The sequence below is a fragment of the Sparus aurata genome, chromosome 9 (genome assembly GCF_900880675.1).
Source record: "Sparus aurata chromosome 9, fSpaAur1.1, whole genome shotgun sequence".
Taxonomy (NCBI): Eukaryota; Metazoa; Chordata; class Actinopteri; order Spariformes; family Sparidae; genus Sparus; species Sparus aurata.
The window spans coordinates 21,082,495-21,106,110 of NC_044195.1; the positions used below are offsets into that span (position 1 = coordinate 21,082,495).

General features: G+C 41.6%; 1 protein-coding gene across 12 annotated transcripts in view; it reads right to left on the reverse strand.

Moving 5' to 3' along the window:
- Positions 1-23,616, reverse strand: part of fmnl2a (formin-like 2a) — a 65,546-nt gene that overhangs the window by 13,186 nt on the left and 28,744 nt on the right. For 7 of the 12 annotated variants that reach the window (XM_030428341.1, XM_030428344.1, XM_030428339.1 and 4 more), the window contains exons 4-17: positions 20,217-20,293; positions 15,662-15,745; positions 14,442-14,597; positions 12,667-12,702; positions 11,991-12,035; positions 9,326-9,434; positions 9,052-9,128; positions 7,501-7,594; positions 5,498-5,572; positions 3,561-3,671; positions 2,744-2,893; positions 2,211-2,312; positions 1,690-1,999; positions 1,379-1,573 (exon numbers count right to left, since the gene is read on the reverse strand). In XM_030428341.1, coding sequence (XP_030284201.1) covers positions 1,379-1,573; positions 1,690-1,999; positions 2,211-2,312; positions 2,744-2,893; positions 3,561-3,671; positions 5,498-5,572; positions 7,501-7,594; positions 9,052-9,128; positions 9,326-9,434; positions 11,991-12,035; positions 12,667-12,702; positions 14,442-14,597; positions 15,662-15,745; positions 20,217-20,293 — 1,621 coding nt within the window. The remainder of the gene's footprint in view (positions 1-1,378; positions 1,574-1,689; positions 2,000-2,210; positions 2,313-2,743; positions 2,894-3,560; positions 3,672-5,497; positions 5,573-7,500; positions 7,595-9,051; positions 9,129-9,325; positions 9,435-11,990; positions 12,036-12,666; positions 12,703-14,441; positions 14,598-15,661; positions 15,746-20,216; positions 20,294-23,616) is intronic. The other 5 variants (XM_030428348.1, XM_030428350.1, XM_030428346.1 and 2 more) reach the window with 1 other exon arrangement.

Genomic DNA, 23,616 nt, shown 5'->3' on the forward strand with positions numbered 1-23,616 from the left:
GACTGATGGAATGGAATGTGCACCAATATCTATCAATCTACATACAGTACAGTACAGTGCAGGTTGATCTGGTTACAGAAGAGTACAACTCAGTGATTCACATGAGAGTGTGGCCTTATCAATACTCACCATCTAAGCAGCAACATGCCTGAAACTGAGTTTTAAAGTAACTTTGATTTGGAAACCTACGTACAAACTATCTTAAAGCTTTTGGCAAGACATATAGTTGACAACGAAAACCATTCCAACCTTTCAGTTACCATTAACTACCTTGAAAAACCATACAAATACAAACTTAGGGCAGAAACAAGGTCCACACAAGTAGCAGAACACAACTGATCAAACCCTGGCCAGCTGGCAGAAATGCACATCCCCAATGAACATACTCAATGTGCACTCTTTTGACAGGTGGAGGTAACAAACCCCTCTAAATCCTGATAGAGATAATCAGAACGATTCCATGAAGGAAGTAGCAAATACATAAATCACAGTGTCTGCAGATGAATGACTGCTGTTGTGCCTTCTGCACAGAAAAAAGAATAAACAAATAAATGAGAAGAAAAGACGTCACAAGGTGTCAGAATAATGCCGATCCATACGGACATGTTCAGCTAGAACTTCGTCAAACTGTGGTTGATTTAAGTGGAAGTGAACCAAAAAGAAGGGTCAGACTGCAGCCTTGGGTTCCAATTTTTTCCCGAGACAAATTCCAGGAAGCAACAATGTGTTAAATCGATCTTGTGTCACTTGAAGCGTCTGCACATGTGTACTTGTGTGGACCATATTTCTGCCCAACTTTGGACCTAATTGAGCAACAAGCCCATCAGCACATTCAGCCTTCCTGCTGCACGTCATGCCTCAAAACTTTTTTTTTTTAAAGATTTTTTGTGGCATAGACACCTTTATTAGCAGCAGACAGAGAGGGGGAGGTGACATGCAGCAAAGGACCTCTGGCCAGAATCAAACCGGGGTCGGCTGCGTTTTATGGCATGCGCTCTAACCACTCGACCACCTGCGCGGCATGCCTCAAAACTTTGCTTTCATCACATTCCCAGCCACAGGAAGGCTTTTGCTGTAAAGCATCTGCAGGAAGTGTTTGCATTAAAGTAGTTGAAATATAGTTAGATTACGTTAAAATGCTAGCAAAGCTGCAGCTGAAGCTGCTGGCAGTATGTCTATCTGTTGTACTGATACTGCAGCTGTTTATTATGGAAATTAATACTGTGAATATGTTCTGACATGTGTAGGGAAAGTATCACCATCATAAATGAACATCAGCCGAGAAGTTCAGGTCATGTTAAATCCTGCATATCATCATATATAAACAAGTGCAAACTGCTATGACCATTATAGGATTTTTCCAAATATATGACCTTACCTGCTAACCCGGAGTTCATGATGACAGTCGGCGTCCCACAGCCGGGCAGAGGAGGGGCTACAGGAGGAGGCGGAGGAGGCAGAGGTACTGAGATCTCCGAGGCTGGCCCTGGGGGAGGAGGTGGCGGTGGAGGGGGAGGTGGCGGAGGTGGCGGAGCTGGTGCTGCAGGAATGACCGATGATGGTCCGTTCGACACTGGTAGAAATGAGAGACGATAAGGTAATCAGAAATAGCGGGATGGTTAACTTTTAAAAAACAAGCATCAGTTTAAAAAAACAACTGCAAAATATCTGGACTAATATCAAACCCACATGTGCCGTTCACTGGCAGTGGAGGTGGAGGCGGTGGAGCAGGTGCGCCTGCTACGACTCCCACATGGTTTGGACCAACAGTGACACCGTTTCCTCCCATCATGACAACCGGCGAGCCCTCCACACCCGAGGATGGCGTGGGCAGGATGGAGATGTCTCCGTCTCCCTTCTTGTGGATCTTAATGGTGCCTTGTTTCTCCAGTTCGTGGATCTTCTTCTCCAGGTTACTCTGCCGCTGGATGGCCTCGTCCTTCTCCTTCAACATCTGCCGCAGCGAGTGGACCTGCGTGCTGGTGTCTTTGTAGACTTCCTGTATTGGAGAAGGACCAAGAGCATTTAGATTGTAAAACATTTGAAATCATCATGCTTGATCCATTTGGTACACATATGTGGTTGATTGGTACAAATATCAATTTGTTGTACATGTATTGCAGGAGATGGGGATGAATGACTTTCGCCTTTCTATCTGTATTTATCTTAAATGACAACTTAAGGATGAACGTGAATGGCAAGAGTCTGACCCTGATGGATTCAAGATCCTTGTTCCTTTGCATCAGCTGCTTCTCCAGCTCCACAATCTTAGACATGGCCTCATTCTCCATGTCCTGCAGCTTCTCCGTCATCTATAGGAACAATAGCCAGGAGGAAAAAGGGTCACATGGTGACATTAACTCATTATTATGACAGCATCAGACTCAATATATCACAAGGAGATCCAGTGGGGCATTGATGTGCAGCATTTAATATAGAGGTCAGGATTAATTGTGAAAAATTTAAAGTTATGAACAAGAGTGTATGGGTTTGTGTGTGTGTGTGTGTCTGTTTCCATATGTGATGATTCTTTCTACGGTGGCAGCAAGTATGAGATCATAGTGATCCCAGTCTGAAGGGGCAGTATGTGATAACAAGCAAGTGTGACAGAGCTTCAAACAGTCTGCCAATTCTCTGTGCCATCAACATCCTGACATGCAAGACATTAATATGTAGTGACAGTGGAGAAATGAGACGGGCGAGTCCGCGTTTGTGAAAAAAATCAATCGTCCTATGGACTCACATGCGACATGTTCTCCTCCAGCTCCTCCACGCGCTCCAGGGCAGCGTTTTTGGTCTCGGCATCCTCCAGAAGAGCTCCGACATCAAACACATTATCCAAGTATGCCTGGATCTGAACCTGCAGCTTATCACTCTCTGTGTGCTTTAGTTTCTGGAAAACATGCAAACAAATAAAGAGGTATTATGAAGGAAAGACCAAGATTTCATGTTTTAGTTTAGTGCACGGCATGTCATCCTGCTAAGGTCAGCATTGATCTCACCTACGCACTCAGCCAGGAGATGAGGATTTCAAAACTCATCAATCTTTCCTAAAGTAAAGGAACGGTCATTATCAAGGTGCCCACACCTTAAGACAACTTATTTTCTGATTAACTTACCCTTTAAACATCAGATTCAACTGAGAACTTTAACAATGACAACCACCAAGCTTTAAAGATGAGCCTCCTCGCCAGCTTGCATTAACCTACATCATTCAACTTCAGTTACTCATGAACACACCTGACCATTGCACTTTTCACATGCAGACAGCAAGATGTAGTAATAATGACAAGTAAAAACAATATCAAAAGAACTACAATTTCAATTTCTGCACAAAAATACATACATTCAAGCACTTTCAATGATCCATATCTAAACTTTCAAGGCCTTAATTTCCCTCCCTCAAGTTCACAAACTTGTGTTTTAAGGACCGTTGGGAGGCTCACATTTTTGACTGGTTTTCTGTCTCGGGGGTGATGTAATGACAAGCTGCTCTGCACTGAGCCAAGTATGAAGAGTCTGTCTGTCCATGTGTGTTGCATTGTAATGTCTCAACTCACGTCTAAGTAGTCGTCCAGACACAGCTTGGTGAAGTCGAACTGTAGATGAACTCTGAAGTTCATGTCCTCCACTGAGTGCACGACTATGTTGATGAACTGCATACAGGCCACCTAGGGAATAGAAGCAGAACAGTTGGTGACCGAGGACTTGACAAGGCAAAGTTTAACAGCAGACTCTCTAACTCGCATTAACACATTTATTTGTGACCTTTTGGTGACGGACCCTCATCAGGCAAATACAATGTGACAGTGACAGGCCATCTTAAACAGAGAGTGGCTATAATACAGCAACCAATCACATTCCACCCAAGTAATGACAGGCATAAAGACAACTTCAAAATACTCTGATAGGTCTCTGATATCTTACACAGAGTAAAACATTTAATGTGTTTATTAGCTTTCACAATTGAAATAGAATGAAAACAATGCACCTTTCTAACCTTAAAAGTAGGTTGTCAGTTTTGCCTCATAAATTCCCTCTGATTAAACAGCCATTTTTAAAAAACGTTTCAATGAAATAAGACTATGTTTGTGCTTAGCATCAGACATAACTTCTGAATGGGCTCATTAACCAACCAACAAAATTATCAAACGTTTGACCCACTGAACAGAAGTTCGAGGTCTGCTGTAACAATCCTTAGAGCACCCTATCATATGTACATTAAATGGTCACTTACTTATCATTTACTTAACTTTAAGTATAAAATCAATGCTTAAAGCCTGACATGCTAAATCTAAAAGGAAACCCTCCAAAATATTGCAGGTTCCATTTGTAGATACACTTGAAGAGATACATTAACATGGCAAAGAGAAAATCAGCATTAATAAACAAATAGAACCTTCATAATACATTTCTAAAATTCTAATGGGCAAACACTAAATCAGTGTACTAAAATAAAAAAAATGATTTGTCAAATAAAAAAATAAATAAAACGGCCATAAGATCCAAACAAAATGCTGTAAATTCAAAGTAAAGATGTGTTAATGGCCTGTGAAAAGGTTTTATGTTCATTATCACATCTGTTTTCTTTTAACACGGATCCGCTAAAACTGTGGGTAGAAATCCTGATTATTGGGCCAAAAGAATCTGAAAGAATAAATGAACAAAATCAACCCGTTCAACTCCATCGGCTGTCTGAAACAGATTAGTGGGGATCTCCACACAGCGTCTAATGTACACACACATACTCCTCAGCCTGACAGTGGCTTAATTAACGTCCGGTAAGAAGCTCTGTTGTCTCTGTGTGAAATGGCAGCTTCGACAAAATCTGTTTGCTTTAGTCTGATGAAAGCCCACATAGGGACTGTGGGTGGATTTAAGACTGAAGTCCTGCTGAAGGCCTCTTCAAACACAGCATCTGATGGTTTTCACTGTATTTGCCTCACATCAAGTAAAAGACACACACTGGATGAAATCGCGTCTAATTTGGCACTTTCCTCACAGTGTCTTTTACTCTTATCTGCCAAGCCAATTAGCACTACTCAGCCTGGAAATGACAGACTTATCATGGATTCCTTGCTCACAGCCACTCCCCTCTGATGCACTGAACCACACATCTGTAGTTTCTGCTCTGATGAGAGAAATTAGAGGGCTCACACACAGACTGATAGTCAAACTGGAAGCAAAATGAGTCTTTTTATGGAGTTATTTTTGACTTTGGACAAACATTTTAAGGCAACATGTTACATACTTCCAACAAAAACTATGAGTCATGTTTCTATTTAATAACATCTGTATGTTTGCGGCTCCCTGTGCACCTGTCTAATCTAAAGATTACAACTAGTCGTAATCGCTGTCTCTAAACATCTGACAGCAATAGTGAAGAAAACCTCCAAACCATCTGCAGTTTGCAGGGTGATGTAGGATTTTCAAGGGATTGCAGAGCGATCAATAAGCCATTAGGAGAGTGTGTGTTCAAGTGTGCGTGTGAACCTACCATAAAGTCGATGTTGTTGTCCTCGTTCTTGAAATACTCCATTAGCTTTTCGAACCGCTGCGTCTCCACACACACCTGCACAACAAACGACATCTCACTTATTGTATTTATTGGAGTCCAGCTTTTAAGAGCAACTCAAAGTGATTTTTGCATAAATGACACCAGCGACTCCTAGGACGAGAACATTCTTGTTGTTAAGAGGTTTTTAATTTGTTTTCACCTTCACACAAAACAGCCATTTAAAAGGAAAATTTTAAAAAAACAAGAGCTTTGATTTCAGCTTTAATCAGGGTGTCTAAAGGCAACAGACACTTAAATGTAATGCTTTTCATGACCATTTCAAACTAATCATTAGCCACATTTAAGACAATTTTTTAGACTAATCATCATTTTCTCATTCAAGCACTGCAGATAAGAACAAAAGTATTTACTACATACTATTCAGTGCAGAGGTAGGTTATATGAAGGAACATCGTTATTGTAGAGAGTCAGGTTAAAGGTGCAGTATGTAAGAATTGTGGCTGAAAAGATTCTAAACTAAACTAAACTTAAAAATTATCAATTGACTGTAAGGGAACACCAATTTTAACATATGACTATGTATTGCGCTGCAAAGCATGTTTACCATGCTAACCAGTTAGCCTTGGCCCACCTCAGTTGCTGCGTGAGCGTGCAGCAACCCTGCAGGCAGCATGACCTTAAACGACCTAGGTCTTAAGAACTCATTTGTCATGCTGCTTTTGGCCTTTTAAATGACATAATATGATACGGTTGTTTGTATTTATTGTTGTAATTTCTTTTTCTTTTTTTTTGTGTAGTTATTGTTGCCTGATTGTCACATGCTGACTGTACCACGGAATTGGCCCTTGGGGACAAACAAAGATACCTTGAACCTTGGTGAGGATACAACATTCAGTGATGTTCAAATACATCACAGCTTGCCATAAACTCAGAGAAAGAGAGCAGTTTACAGTGATAGTTAATTTAAATTAGCAGTACACTGTACATCTGTGTTCAATACCGCTTGTCGTGCAACTTTTACCACCCATTCTGGAGTTTTTTCATCCTGCCATTGAAGCCTATTTGAACCAGATTTTGGGAGACAGAAAAGAACAGGGGGGAGAGGGAGATGCTCTGCAGTTCAGACAGTTCATCTGGAGGCCAACGAAGGAGATGGAGCATGATAAAGTATTGAGAAGGAAGGAAGAAAGAGGAGGGCTGTGTGTGTGTGTGTGTGTGTGTGTGTGTGTGTGTATCCAAAAAAACCTCCGAGCAACGTTTCTCCGCCTGCAGCCTCTCCATCTCCATTAAACCAGCAATATCAAAGTCACTTAGCAAACTAGATGTAATGACGCTACATTTGAGTGTCAGTTTACAACTAACCAACCGATCTCTGCAGGAAGCATACAGAAAATGTGTCCTCAGATGCTCCCGGCTGCCTACACTATCATTACACTAACCTTCATCTCATTAGAAGAGCCTCTCCCTAAGACTCATTCTCCAACTAATGCCACCGAGAGCAACACTCAATATTTCATTCAGGGGTGTAAATATTGCATTAACTGCGGTCGGCCCATTTTCGTGGACCGTATGCTACAAAATGGGGCTGCAGTTAGCTCCCCACTCCATCAGAAACCACCCTTTCCTCCGGCAACCAGAATACCTCATTCAGAGAGGCAAGGGTCAGGCGAGGCTGTCCGTTACATCTTTCTCTCTGCTATTCTGAGCTTTGATGCGTCTGCCAAATCCCTTTGGGACTCACGTAACTGTTTTCTCTGGACACCAAGAGAGTCCTCCTGTGCTAAGCTGCTAAACCACTGTCTGTAATCTGTGCACAATAGAGCTCATTCCTAGATGCAGAAGCGAGGAATCTGCCGGTCTCACGTGCGCCTGGGGGAGCATTCCTCCAGGGCTGAGTCACCGCTTGAAATGTAATGACATACTCGTCTCCCCAGACCCCCACTTCCCCTCTCTCTCTCTATCTCTCTCAGTGCAGCACGTACCTCCTTAAAGTTGTCGAACGCGGAGAGAATAATTTCGTGGCCTCCCCTCACGAGACAAACTGCCGCCAGGAGCTCCAGGACGAGAGCTTTCGTTCTGTGAAAACAGGGAAAAATATAAAGGCAGGGATGGTTAGTAAATGACAAGCGCCAGAGCTGTGGCAAACCTGTACTTAAACATGGAGCAAACAAAGTGGAAAAACAGGGTGATATAACATCCTGCCTGTGCTGAAACTTCTGTGTGCAATGGGGCAGAATTTATCACAATTAATGTGTTTTAAAGCCATTTCTAAAATAACTCTATAAAAGATGTAAAAACTCAAGGATAAGAGGTCTACATTAAATAACTCATTGAAAAAAAAGAAAAAAGTCCTCATTTTTATCTTACTGGATAGGATTAAAAAGATGGGTCAAAAAATGAATACTTCAGGCCTAATCCGTGTGTGTGTGTGTGTGTGTGTGTGTGTGTGTGTGTGTGTTGGAGCACAGAGGACGGCTACATCCTGTGCGGCCACTCTTCGTTCGAAGCAGGATTTGATGTGACAGGTGATGTGGAGTGGTTTCACATCCACTTTTGAGGAAATCCTTGAGCCTTGCAGGCATGAAGTGAAAACACACACACACACCTAACCACACACACAGAGAGAAGTGAGTCCTTCTTGCTGGCTGTTTCAGTGAGCAGCTGCCAGTGCAGTGGAGTGTGCCAGCGGTGCCCTGACCCGTCTGTCTGCATAAATGTGCCCCAGAGCTACAAAGACACTCACTCTGGATCAGACTGTGCAGGTGCACTGAGGCTCATGTTGAATGCTCCATTATGGATGTTGGTCTTTGTTGGTGAAATACTTGGATTTGTTGAGCTTCCAATGTATCAAATCTGTTACCATCTATCTTTATTTGCAAAGAGAGACACAAAAACCTTCTGGTTTCCTTTTAGATAACGAGCAAGCAAATTATGTAGTGTTCTCGCAGAGTTAACTGCTAATAAATGAACAATATGCATTAATCCTAAAAAAGCAGCAAAGGAAGCTTTGAAAATGTTTAACAAAGACAGATTAGGTAAGTTAACTCAATAAATGTTTTTGTAATGTTATAATAAAGAATTATAAGAAGCTCATAAGGCAAGTTTCCTGGAGGTGTTATACATGTCTTATAACCAAAAAAGGTGTTTGTGATACTATTATTATGCTTACAGTCTTATAAAAGATAAGTATCTCATCTAAAGCGGGTGTACAAGCTCTCGAGTGTGTAAATAACATCTTTTCAAATCAATTTGGGATCTCAGGACTTCCATAGATTTAAATTATGCTGAACTGTTGAACTGTATGGAGCCATTTGAATTTTTCTTTTACAATTGTTTTTTACGTTTCAAAACAAGTCCCCATCTACTTCAGTTTTTAGGAGAATGCTGCAACACTGTTTTGCTGCGAAGCTCCAGAAAAGTTTTGTGGATCCACGAATGTCAATACTGACTGGGCTTTCATTTTTGTGTGAACTGTTCCTTTAATTTTAACCTATATGGACTGTCAAGTTTCTTTAACTTTTGCTTTTACTTACCTTGGGTTTTTATTGTTGAGACTTAGTGCAATTTCATTCACAGCATGTGGGTGTGACATGACCATGTTGAAGCCATACTGCAGGATGAGAAACAAACAGGAGGGAGTCAGATGCAGACAAATAAGCTAATTAACAGAGAAGAGGAGGCACAGAAGAAGCATTCCTCTGCATAATAAATGAAACATGTAGGGTTGGAAGTGGCACACACTGAATTTGGCTTCCGTTAGATAAGTGTGCTTTAGTCCAGAGGGACACACTTCCTTCGAGGACTGACCTGGTAGTTCATGATAGCGCGCAGGCACATGATGCAGACGTGGACGTCGTCTTTCTTGCAGACCAGCCTTGAATTTTTCAGAGTTCTCCGACTCGGCAGCGTGTTGCAACTAAAGCAAAATGATGGAAAGGATAAAAACAAATCAGTGATTAGAGGAAACCGGGCTGTTTTTTACTTAAACAGGTGTTGAGTGTATGAGCATCTGAGCACAAACACAAGTGTACTAGAAATAAGAAAAACAGATGCCATTAGTGAATGAGCCTCCTCCACATAGTGAGGCTATTAAACTGCCCCGCCACCTTACATTAACACACACACAAAGGCCATATAATCTACAGCCTCACCAGGGGCCACAGGATGCCACTCTTTCAATTGTTTTAATTTTATGTCCTCCACAAAGATATCACTTACAGCCTGCACAATAGAGGCCAGTCATTTGCATGCAGCTCAGTGATTGTGCAGCTTTGTGTGGATAGAAACGAGGCCTTTTCTCACAGCGCAGCTCTCACAATAAAGAGAAAAATGCTGCAGCAGCAGTATTACTGAATGATACGCAGAGTCGGTCTGAGTAAAACAGTTTATTTTCAGACTTTTGTCACGAGGTTCAATTGCCAGCCCGAGTCCTGGAGAAAAATGTGTCCTCGGGCTACTGATAGACACGCCAATTCGTGTCAGCTCGCATGTCTGAAGGCATGACTCCTCTGTGAGTCACAACTTGGTGTTTTGTTTGTCTGTAAACGGCTAGATAGTTTAGACAAAGATAGTTAAGTATTTTTTAATAAACTGGAAAACAAATGTCAAATTTGTCCTGATATTTACTGTGTGAGTTTGTGTGTGTGACATACACGGTGCAGATTCATGAGACACTGTGCAGTAAAAATAACCTAAGGAGTTCATTCGGGGCTTTTCCTCTCCCGATTTATCAACAGCCACACTGAGGCGTGGCACAACAAGCAGGAAATGAGTAACAATATTTCTTCATCTCAAACCAAGATTCAGTAATGATAAATGATTACGTGACACCCCCAAAATGTAATACCTTGACCTGCATTGACTTGTCTGAAATGACTCAACTAAACTTTACATAACACATCAAATACAACACAGTTGATCCAAGAGGCTTTACAGACGAGATCAGACAATAGGACAGGGAAAATACATTCAGAATGGTTTAAGTCAAAACAAGGACAAACAAAGAGATACAGACACAGTTGAAAGACATTCACAGATGAAGGATCTCAGGTCTGTGACAGAGTAATATGGAGACAGGAGGTCCCAGAGATACGAAAGATTAGGATACTTTCTTGTTGGGAAGCCAAGATTAGAGCAATATGTTGTCTCTTTTTTGATATTGTGTAAAAAAAATTATAAGTTGGAGATGGAATAAAAAATAAGTCATTCCAATCTTAGTAAGATAGATAGATATGAAGGTATGCTGGGACGTTCTTGTGACCTTGAGGTTTAAGTTGTTGACTTTGTAATCGCAACATTCCTGGTTTGAGTCGGGTGAGGGGACATACGTTACACACGTCATTTCCTGTTCGCTCTCCAATAAAAGGCATCAAATAACTCTTTTAAAAACTATTTCAATTTACAGGAAGGCACGGACGATGTTCTTCAAGGCACAGACAAACAGAATCATCCTGAATGTAAAAATCATCAATCCGTTTCAGCCAGGAATGGGCCATGAAAATCATATATTTCCATTGTTTTTTCCCCTTGTCATTACTGGCGCCTAAAAAATAATGCTATACCACAAGGTATCTCACCATTACAGGCCACAGGTAGAACTGAGCTATTATTACCAGGCTCCAGGAAAACTTGTGTAGCATGGTCTCTTCCACACAAGGTCAGTGCCGCTATATGCTTACGTACACGCTTACATTTATATCATTAAATCTAACCCTATTCGCTGAACAGTTCCCAGTGATTCCTTGTTTCGCCATCAAGCCTTCTTGATTTTTTCTTGTGATTTTTACATATATCTCTCTATATAAAGAGATATATATAGATATATATATGGATGTATATCACAATCCACAGGGAACCTCACACAAACTCAATTTGAGTCCAGGAAGCACTCCAACTTTTTCATTTTTAGAATTGTCCTGAATTTGGATTTTGCACCCCAAGTTACTTGCTTGTCGCATTTTATTGCCGAATCGTGTATGACTATATGAGGTTTGGGGAATATTTTGGTTTTGTTCAAAACAAGGACATTAATTACATAATGACATAAGTCGAGTTCCTGCTACTTAGTTGAGGTTGGCATAAAACTTGCAGACAAGAGACACATTCAATTATGATTTGTCTCTGTTCCCTGCCATAGAGGAAGTGGAAATACGAAGCTTGTGCAAGTTTGAAAAAAAATAACAATAATAACATTGCAATCTATTGCCTATAATCAAGTAACATGGTGTGGCCCTGGAACATAACTCGGGACAAGACGTCTGAATTGATGGAGAGAGAGTAGTGAGAGGTGCTGTCGATTATTTAATGGTTGCGAAAACAAAAACTACTTTTCTCAAAACGGCACGAGCACAACAAACAGAGGATGTTCTAAATCACACCACAGAACAACATCAACCATTACAACTACAATCTATAGAACCACAGTTCAAACACAGCTACCTCTTTCTAGTTCCATGTAGCTCTTCACACATACCGTCTGATTTGAGAGCACTTTGGACAGTTCAGTGTGCTCGTGGTCCTTCAAGATGGCAGTTTGCAGAAGACACACACAGATCTTATTTCGACACCCTCTTATTGAACTTCCATTATGCTAATTTAAGCGTGACAGCACAATAAAGGGGAAAATATTCTGTATAATGGACATCAAGAATTTTAAAACAGACAGTAGATCAGAGAAAATGCTTCACAATTAGTGTGACATCTCAAAGATAATGTATCCAAAATACAGAACACTTTCAGAGGCTACCTAATCTATCCCCAGTGGTCGTGTAGCCGAGTGAAAGCCTAAGCTTTTACGGGGCTTATGTAGAAAACTAGGCTAGCTTCTGCACAGAATGGCATTTAGGGAGCCACACAAGCAGCACACAGGCACAGAGGCAAGAACAATGAGTGCAGAAAAACCCATTTGCTCCGAGGAAAAGGAGAACTCAGTCTGAAGCGCAGGAGGGGAGGCTGGCAGTACAAATAATTCACATCCCAGACACAGACAGCGGGACAATTAAACTGGGCAGCGCTAGCAGGGAGGTATAACGTACAATGAGGCAGGGGGATTTGTATGTGTGTGTAAGTGTGTGTGTGTGTCTGGGGAGGGAGCAGGGATGCAGGGTTACGGCTGCAGAGAGCTCAGTCAGCCAGCAATGTGAACCTGCCTGCTGTCGAAGACTGGCAGACAGAAGAGGAGATGACTATGGATGAACACGAGGACAGAACAGAAGAGACAGTTAGCCTCACTGAAGACCTGTTACACACACTGTACGCACACCCAAGGGATGACGCCTGACTGTCTGGTGATTGTTAAATATCAGGTCGTTACCATGAAAAATTATCTTTGGCATTGATTTTTTGATAATCTTTACAAACAAGTCACACTGTTCACATCTATAATTGCCTACGATGGATTACTTGGATTAGAGAATGTAAGACAAGAGAGCAATACAGTGAAAAAGTTTTTTTCTGAGATACATTTTCTTTAGCTTTTGTCCCAAAATCCAAGATACATTGTTTCCTCTTAACTCTAGTGCTATTTATCCATCTAAATTGTTTTAGAAATTGTTTATGGTGCTTAAACACTTTGAAAGACTCAAAAACAATGTGATTTTCTAGACATTATGACCCAGTTACTCAAGATAATCCACCAATCTTGTTGTGAGCAGTTTCATGTTGGAACTATTTTCTCTTTGTATCATCATACAGAGTGAAGTGTGCATCTACTCATAGATGATACGCTAGCTAACTAAGCTAACTAACATTACAGCTCAGCTTTAGCAGGACGCCAATTAAAGTGTGCATCCCATGTCACAAGCCTCTCGTCCATGAGTAGATGCACACACAAGAAATATTTTACAACATCTTCAAAAAGATAAGAAAATAGTGATAACTGAAATTAGCAGGGGGTCAGCAACCTCTTTAAGACTGAGAGCCACCTCAAGAACAGAGTCATATGGTGGGACGGATTAAAAAATAAGTATTATATGTGTGGGAAACACTAATATAGACTTAATAGGTTACATGTATTAGGAGACAGCCAAAGTTTGAGTTGCCAATGTTGGAGACCCCTGATCTTGAGTAACCAGGTCCTGATTTCTGGAAAGAGACACGACTGTTGACATTTTCAAATGTTTGTTTATGCCATTCAAGTCAAGTGCCATCAAGTTCCATTATATTCAAGCGAGGTCAAACATCTCTCGGACCTATATCTCCAAAACTCAACGCACACCCAAACAATCTACAAAGATAATCAGCATTACAGCTAAGAGGAGATATACAGTATGTATTTTGATTTTAAGATGAACTGTTCATTTGAACACAGAAAACTAAAGCAAAAAGTCCTGTACTGAAACATCAATGGAATGACATGGAGGATTAGCAAAATAATGCACAACTGAGTGAGATTTATGATTCAGAGCATATATTAGCATGGGCTTATGAATTAACTGCTCTGAAATCCTCTGGATTTCAGAGTTAAAATGGTTGCATTGCCCGGGGTCACCTGACCCGAGTCCCTTTCAGGCTTCTGTATTTGAATTTCATCTGATTCAAAAAAGATTTGCTCCATAAAAAAGATATTTTCTTTCTGCTGCATTGTCTGTAATATGAAAAATCGTGTGTCATTATTGTGTGAAAACCAGCGTGAGTTTGACAATCCAAATTATCCGGACAAATGTTATGTTGCCTCCTGCTGTAAAAAATGGGTCTTAAGCCATTTAAAGTCTTACAGACCTCATGACTGCTGCTGAGGCATCATATGAATTGTGTGACTTCTGAAAATAATCACAATACAACCACATAGCTCCAGCTTAATGCTGGTTAACAATGAGAGGGGGAAAAAGAACCCTGAAAGGCACAAGTAGCTGTTACAAAGCACACAAACACAAACAGTGAATGTTGTATCTTTCTTAAGCATCAGTAAGTGTGTGCGTCGTACCGTAACGTGGAATGTCGCCCAGCACGTGTGATGCCGTTCCCAGTGATGGGTGACGGTAGGGTGCTTCCTCCGTGTAGGTCTTCTATAGAGCGGCTCCAGGGTTTAGACTTATCCATCACAGCCTCAGGGTTGTTCTCCAAACAGTCTCCATCAAACCTGTCGCACAATAAAAACAAGACAAAAAAATTTGAAACCAACGCAGCATCAAACACCCAGTTGGTATTGTAGTGCTGATATTGTTTTTTGAGGGTGATCTTTGCAAAGACTAACTACTAAAGCACCAATCTATCAGTTGAACATTGGTATTGGCTGAGTTGTATCTGTTGTTTGCCAACATTTTTGTGCGCTGGTACAGTCATGAGGTGCTGGCGTGTGACATCCCTGCCATCAGTATGTAATGAAAGTACTGAAAAGTTGTTAACATTGAGTCAGTAGTCAATTTGGAAGCTTTTATGGCATAAAATACGTCAGTAAATACCCGTGTATGAATTATAAAAGGTTTACCTGTCTTATAAAAGATAAATTGCAGGTTAGTCTACAAAAATACGTCATCCCTGCAGTAGTCTATACAGTGTCTGTTTTAAATCCCATTTAGTTTCTCATATTTTGGTCCAGCATTAGTATTAATGAGTGCTGGCACAGGTGAATCTCTGCTCAACTTCAGTGCTAAAGCTAGAATTTCAGATTTTTGGTTTACACATAATACTGTAGGTAAGCAAAAGGTCTCATGTTCTGTTGAACTTGGAAGAAACCTCGGAAAGAGCTGGTAGTTACAGCATACCTGTTATGATCTATTTCAGACTGGTCGTTTTAAATGCTGCTGCAGTGGTTCTGAGGGTAAACACATTTTTACTGCTAACCATTCATAATGTGGACAGACCATAATGACATATGGTGAAGTGGGGGAGTGAATTAGAAATTTAACTGCGTGGCTCTTTGGCCCTGAACAGGGACTTTGTTACTGACTAATAATCACACCGTCAATCTATGAATAGAAGCCTATGGCCGGTATAATACACAGTGCCAATGTGTCAGCAATGGGCCCCGAGTGACTCAGTGTTTCTGACAACCAGGCAGCAGCCACAGTGATGGCAACGGTGGTGGTGGTGCTGTGTGGAGATGCATCAGCGGCTGTGCAGAATAGCAGCATTGTGTTGCTTGTCGGTGCTGCATATAGACTACATTGGTGGTAAAGAGAGAAAGAGCTGGTAGTGACTTACGTGACGGCATACTGTGCAAAAGAAAGATACTCCACCAGCACGTCCAGGCCTTTGTTGTCTTCATTTAAGAACTCTCTCACCCACCTGAAGAGAGACAGAAACAAGTACAACTCAACAAAAGCACACAAACTTTTTTTAAAATCATGTGGTCAGCTTCTGTCTAGAGATCTCGAGCAGTTCGAGCAAGAACCAGCTGCCGTAATACCCGTGTCTGACTTTAAAGGAGACATATCATGCTTATTTTCAGGTCCATCATTTTATTTGGGGTTTTGAAAAGGTTAACATGCTTTAGTGCACAAAAAACACATCTATTATCTCATACTGTCCAATGTTGCAGCACTGTATTCCTCTTCATTCTGAAACGCTCGGTTTTAGCTTCTGTTCCTTTAAGGCCCCCCTCCTGAATGTCTAGTCTGCTCTGACTGGTCAGCTCACACACACCTGAGCCAGCACCGCTAACAACAACAGAGCAGCTGTTTTAAATCATTTATTTTGTGCCACATTAGTTGCTAGGCCAAATTATTCAAATGTTGTGGTGTGTTATCACAAAGTCACAGAATTGAATGGGGGACTACTGACAAGGCGTTTCAGAAGCAGAGTTTTCTGTGGGAAAGAGGAGCTTCTGTTAGTGCAAATGTTGACCTTTTTAACTTTCAAGACCAGAACCTTTATAACATACTTGAGGAAACAATCATTTAATCATTTCAACCAAAACTGATCACTATCACCTTTGGGATAATCACAGCATAAACATTTATTTTCAGTCTGTGGTACTCTACAGCAAAGCAGTAGCTTGAAGAAATTACAGGTACTATCCCTGTAAAAACATTAAACGTAATTTAAAAGACAAATGTTTTTGTTAATATTTTCTCTTTTCTTTGTTTAGTGAGTGATGTTTTAATGTTAAACATGTCTTAATATCTGAAATACATCACCATCACAGGTCTTTCAGTCGAAGGATCTACAAATTAACACCAAGATAGTTTTGAGGCTCTCATTTGAGTGGTATATAATGTGTTACTTCCTTTTTTCTAACCCTCTCTGCAGCCTTTGTTCATACCTGACCTTGGTGTCCAGATGTTTTCAGATTCTTTCCCCACTCTCCTTTAGTTTCTCCATCACTTTGCCAAGAAAAATTGTAATGACCCGTTTGAAAAAAAAAAAAAAAAAACAGCTTCCTGGCTCAGAGCAGCAAACATATCACGCATGTATGTGTTTGCAAAAGCAGAGGAATCCACACACATATCCAGAATCTCATTACTGACTGTTTCCTCTACAACACGCTCACACAGACACACAGTTTCTACTCTGGTAAAGACAAGCCCCCAGAATGACCAAAAGCCCATTCTCACCTTCCTTGCAGGCACTGAAGTGGGCCACCCATTCAGCACTCTGCATGCTTTCATTTTTTATTCTGCACAGAAAACCCCTAACTTTTCACAGGAAACTCCCGCTACCTTTAGCATGTGCCATTTTTCCTCCATATTTATAAGCACTGTAAGCTAAATCACAGAACATCTTTATTCAATTGCATGAGGGTGATGGTTTCCATTTATTGGAGCACCAACTGCTTCGACAGGCCTGATTGCTTTGTGATTAGAGAAATTTGCAGGGCATAAACATAATGACACGCAGCCAGGCTTCTGAGTTGTACTGTGCTGATGGAGATGTAAGGCTAAACTGCTTTAAAAATCCACTAGCTGCTTCTTTATTAGCTCCCCTGTGGTGTAACTGCATGGGAGCGAGCGAGGCTAACGAGAGCATCCAGTAAAGCGGTGCCTGGTGGGGCTCGCCGTGTTTTAAAAGGCCCTGGAGGTGTGGTCTTGTCGGGCCACATGGTAATCATTACGGCAGGACACTAGCTAACAATCCTCCCATTCACCACATGTTGTTGACCACTGCGCGACATGTGAGGAACAGGCAGGCAGGCAGGGGGCCGGGGTTATAGGCAACAGGGCTCATACAGGGACAATCTGCCTATTATATGCAGCCTACATGGTGTTGATATTCCTGTTTCACCTCTGAAAAGAAACAGTAATCATTCACTGTCTGAACAAGTGACATCTTGCTTCCTCGCCAACCCATCCCCCTGAACGATATCAATCTCTCTCTGTCCCTCTGCCATTATGCTAATGCCACATTGTCTAATCTAGATTAGGCAGATTATTTTTGTAATCTAGTTTACCAACGTAAGGTCTCACAAATGAGATAATCCAAGTAAACAGTGCCGTGACTGGTTTGCCAGACGGACATCCTCTCTGGCTGTGGTTGGAAGTTTATTTTGGTTTGAGGAGCAGAATCTGACCTGCGTGTGGAGGAGTGTGAGAGACGGTGTTGTCAGAAACACAAGATGAATTGTGTGAGTGTGAGTGAATCAGGAGTAAAGTAATATGTGTGTAGGAGGGAGGAAAAGAGAAAAACAGAGGGATTAAAGGATGTACAGTAGTTTAGATAACGTGTGTGTGTTTCAGATCTTGTGACGGTTGAGTAATCAGAATGCCTCAGCATCTTTGTTGTCACAACAGTCTGAGGACAGCGGATGCTCTCATGGCTATCATGGCTGCCTCTTCCTGTCCTTGATGGGGTCTCCATGTTTCCTGTGACCGTCCACCTCAGACAACCCTCCAAGCTGCTAGCCATCATCCTCATTCCTACCAAACAATCCTGGTTCTTTCCTCTCCCTTGTCAAAAACAAGCACATACATTACCCATAATGCAACTCAACTGCTGAAAGTTTTGGTAGTGCCTTATATAGCCTTGAAGGAGCAGGCTACAGAGCTCACTTCTTTTTAAATTCAAACCTCAGTACAGTCAGTATTGAGGCAATGTCAGACTTCATGCAGCTCCCACTGGAGCCACAAAAACCTTTATATGACTCTTTAATGCCAGTATTTTCTGTTGTTTCTGTCATACTAGATAAAATAACAATGGTTGAGTTTTAGTTCTATTTATTTCTACTGCTATAACTAAGCCAGGTATATTTCATGTTATTGTAAAAGAGCTACAAAGTTTTATAAAGGGAATGAAAAGCAAATAGCTATCCATGGCTGTAGGAACCAGTTGCAATGCTAGCTGCCGTTAGCAAATAGCACAGCTAGCTGTGGAGCTAAGTGGTTCTATTAGCTGACTGGAGTCTGCCTGCAGGTAAAATGTCAACCAGTGAACAACTGAACCAGAATTTGACTGAACGAAGCCTCAGAGAGCAACTGGTGCCTGTTTGAAGACGGGATACAGTATGGAGGTATGAGATGAGATGATACGCAGGCAGGGACAGGAGAGGCTTGTAAGGACAGGGGTGACAGAGAGATAGAGTGAGAGTCGAAAATGGCGTGTAGAGCCTGAATTTTTTCTTATCTACTCTGTGATTTCAAGGTTTAAATTACCACCAAACCAGTGGTGACTATGGAAAGACACAACGAGACTATTTAAATAAGTGTTATTTTGTTAATGTCTTTACTGTGAGCTAACGAGGCATTAAGCTTGTCTTGGTTCATTCAAAGAGAGACACTTGAATTCAGCCATCGTTCAGTTGTATTTTTTTGTTTTGTATGGAAAAAGGTTTGAAAACTATCTATTTTCTTGACTCTCTTGTGGAGAGTTTAGTTTGCTTACTTATTAGATTAAGCAGCAAATTCAACCCATTACATCTCCTACCTTAAACTACAGGCGGCTATCAGACTATCGTCTCTTGCTGTATTAGAAGACAAAATGAAAACCAGGGCTAGCTGGTTAGCATGCTAACTTCAAAAGACATCTCTGCAACACATTAAACATTTGTCATATTGGCAACACTGTTGTTTGTTCAAAATGTTGATAATTTTAAAGTTTTGAATCTTTAAACTACAATTCGTTAGTTTGGCTCCATCAAGTTGAACTACTGTCTTCTTTGCATGCTGCAATTCTTTATTTATCCATCACATAAAGTTAAGTCATTTTTGCATCTCTTTTTAGATGTTGCATTGATAAATGAGGCCTGTAGATCGTGCATATCCCAGAATGCATTAGGCCTCATTAATGATGCGAAGCAATCCATCACAGTCTATCAGGGTCTCCAATCACAGAGACAGGCCCCATGATCTAAAGGGAGACAAAACACTGAGCCGTTGTTGTGATATTGATCTTTTCTTGTAGCTTGACTATACAACGCTGAATCAATATCAGCTGCAGCAGGTTGAGGCCTGCTAACCCTGAATACCTGGAATTACCTGTGAATACTGCAGGGTTTTTAATCTGTTGTGAAATCATGATCTCTTTAGCAACCTCTACAACAGTACCACTGATGTATCAAGTAGTGCAGCTCAAGTACTGCAAGAAAAATGTGTTTTCCTTCCACAGGCTGCTCATGTGTCAGCCGTCCCAAACAATCAATCGATTCATCTTTTCTCCATCGCCACATGGCTCTCTGTGTAATATTAGGCCGGAGATGAATGGGGGATGGTGGTGGTGGTTAGTGTCAACGTCTCCGGGTGTCTGGAATGTCAGACTTTTTCCCCCTTGAATCTAATATAACCAGGTCCAGGACATTCAAGCTTCACACAATCCTGCAGTGACTCACCCTATATGATTGGTCCGTAACGAAATTTCCAGTTCTCTCAGGACTTGGGTGGACTCCTGAACCCTCCGTCTGAATTTCTGAGGAGGGAAAAAAAGGGGGGAGTTAATGTTTTCTCATACGACTAGAACTGTAAATCATCAAGTGGTAGCGTCGGGGAGTTTTGGCCGGAGAGAACTTTTTCAAATGACTGAAAGGTCAGAAAAACAAGAGACAAACCGCAGTGACATTTAAATGTGAAACCGGACAAACCGTGCACTGATTACATAATAAAAAAAATCAAGGTTGGGATTTGGTTGTTAATAAGATTTTTTAAGTGGGCCTTTTCCTTGCCAGTAACGATTCAACAGGCTTAAAGAGAAGCTGACTCATTGGAAACTGTGAATATGGAACAGCTCCCGTTATCTTGTTTGCTCACATTGCTCCTTTATATAGCAGTAATCCCTCCTGCTAGCACCGTGATAAAATCAAGTAACCTAATTGGTTACCTCTCAGGCCCTGCGAGGACACCCAGCCACCACACAAACACACAGGTACACACACACACACACACAGACACACATTCTGTACTCGTTACTGTGGCTACAGCTTTAAGAGAGTGAGGGATGAGCATGGAGGCATGAGCTGCCAGGGAATGAAACAGAAAACAACAGAGCAGAGAACATGAGCCGGTTCCTCTTTGATTTCATCCTCTGACAGCGGGTGATCTGCAGAAAAATGAAAACAAAAAGGCTCTTCAGGCTGTTACACAACCGCAGCAACAAAACAAGAAAAAGTGAATGACCAGCGGTGATCACACAGGAGTGGGAATCCCTGAAGAGAGGGAGTGTGAGTGTTGCATCAGAGGAGGAGGTAAAAACGTTAATGCATCACTATGCGTGTGAGGTTAAAAATATTACATTGTATGTCTGAGTGTTTTGTTTCAGCGATATCTACTGAAGTTAGCAGGCTAACCAGCTAGCCTACATCCCTCCCAGTCCAAAGTTCCTGTGCTATCCTGTAAACACTAGCACTCGCCTGGTCCCAGAGCTCCCAGTCCTGAAACACTAGGTGCACAGCTAACAGGTTAAAGGCAGCCACAGTTAGCAGCAGTTACAGGTTAATCCAGGGATATATTGGCATCCATATCTTTTTTAGACTCTTTTGAGTCTGAATTTGACAGGATGAGTTATTTCATATCAAAATGAAAAATTATCAAATTATTCTACCCCTTAGCGAACAGAAATTGTGTTTGTATGTTTTTGTACAAATAAAACCAGTTTATAGGTGAACTTCGGAGGATTTTAACCAGTTTGGGACACCTCCTTGCTGAAGCTTTAAATATTTAACAGACAGTTGTGACAGTAGTATCAGTCTCTAACAAGTGAGTAAGCCCATGTCATACCTGAGTTACAGCACCTTGAATGGGAGTATTTGTTGCATTTCTATGTTTTATATCATTGTAAATTGATAATATTAACATTTTGGACAGTTGACAGACAATAGTAAGACATTTGAAAACGTCTCCTTGGACCTGTTTACCGTTTTTGAAATTAAATTAGACAAAATTATGTATCGATTAATCTGGAAAATAAGTGTCAGACCAATTAAAAACAATTACACACAATTGTGAGAAGTGAAGAGAAGTGAAGTGAAGTGAAGTGAAGTGAAGTGAAGTGAAGTGAACTGAAGTGAAGTGAAGTGAAGTGAAGTGAAGTGAAGAGAAGAGAAGAGAAGAGAAGAGAAGAGAAGAGGTCCCCACCCAGGGTTGGAGGGCCTGGTCACTTTCCATGATGTGTTTGTATCACAGAGGAAACAGAGCTCAGCCCTGCGTTAACCTATTATTACCATCCACAGAGACGAGAGCAGTTCCCATAGTTAGGGTCTCTCTCCCTCTCTCTCCAGTCTGTGTCTTTGGGCTTGGGCGGTGTGTGTTTGGCACATGAGGAGATGAGAAACAGAGTGTTTTTATTAGGGAGGAGCCCTTTGTGCGTTGGTGTGGAGAGCAGAGCATATTTAGAGGTACTGCGCAGGCTCCCAGAGGCACCCCGTCCTCCTCCTCCTTCTCCTCCTCCTCCTCCTCCTCCCTCTTCTTCTCCCACCAAACGCCCTACACTCCACACTTTAAGTACTACCAGCTGCAACACAGAAGAGAGAGCAGGAAGAAGAGAGGAGCCGACAGTGAGGGGAGAGGGTGAAAGACGACATGAGGGGAAAGGAGAAGAAGAAGAAGAGGAGGAGATGGGGAGGGAGCAGTGAAAGGGGAAAATAAAAGCAAAGGAGACAGCACGGAGAGTGTGAAGGGGGAGAAAGAAAAAGAGAGGTTTGAGGGGAGTGTGAGCTCAGGAGGGGTCATCCTGGAAACAAATCAATGGCTGATACATTCTTGGGGACTAGTTGGACTGGAGCTCTTCCTCCTTGGCTGCCTATTGGCTGGGAGCTGCCCAGAGGAATGCACCGGAGCCTGCCTATGGAAAGCAGAGGCAACGACCTCCAGCTCCCTCACAGCGGCACAAAGTGGCAATTGTTTTGAGTTGGAAGAAAAGGGGGATGGAGCAGCAATGTAGAAAGAAGCCCATAACTCTTTCTTTCCCTCTCTTGTGCTTCTCTTTTTTTGTGTCTCTCTCTCATTCTCTACCCATCTCTCCCTCCAGCCAATCTACATTATTTAGTCCTTCTCCCCACTCTCTTGTGCAATTCCTGTTCACTTGTCTGCTTCAAGTTTCTGATCCAGGCAAGGGAGAGGCAGAGGCAGCCATTCAAGGCAGACTGTTTTTTTTTTTTTTCCAAAAATCCCACGCGTCTCAAGCTCGTGAGACTAAACATTCAAAATAAAACTTTGTGTAAACAACGAGGTGTTGGGACAGTTACTCCTATGTTGCCTCATCAGGAGCAGTTAGTTAGTCATGCAGCCGCAGATGAGTTGAATCAAAAGAGAGAGAAAGAATGTGGCTGAGATAAGCAAACTAGTAGACAAACAACAAACCTAAGTGATGTCTTGTCTGTCTGAGGTCCCTCAGTCATAACTATGTTGAGTATTTACACCAGAGAGGTTCAAACATTGTCACCAACTCCCTCAGTTTGACATGTTTGCGAAATTGTCTTGCTCAAAAGCATGTCAGCAAAAGGTGAAGAAGCGGTGAAGATGATTACCTATTTAAGGGTTGGCAACCTGTCAACAAGCCTTCCTCTCTTACCCTGACACTATCTCTGCCCCAGCACACAATGCCACGATTAACCTAAAGAAAGTGTTATGTCTGGTTAAACCTGTGTCAGTCTTCTCTCACTTCCTGCTTTTTTTTTTTAAATCAGATCTCCTGTGAGAGAACAACAGTATTTGAGCAGTCTCCTAGAACAATAGTTATCATCCTGTTCCATGGGACTATCAGATGAAGCCTTCAAAAACTTATCAATGTGCTTATTT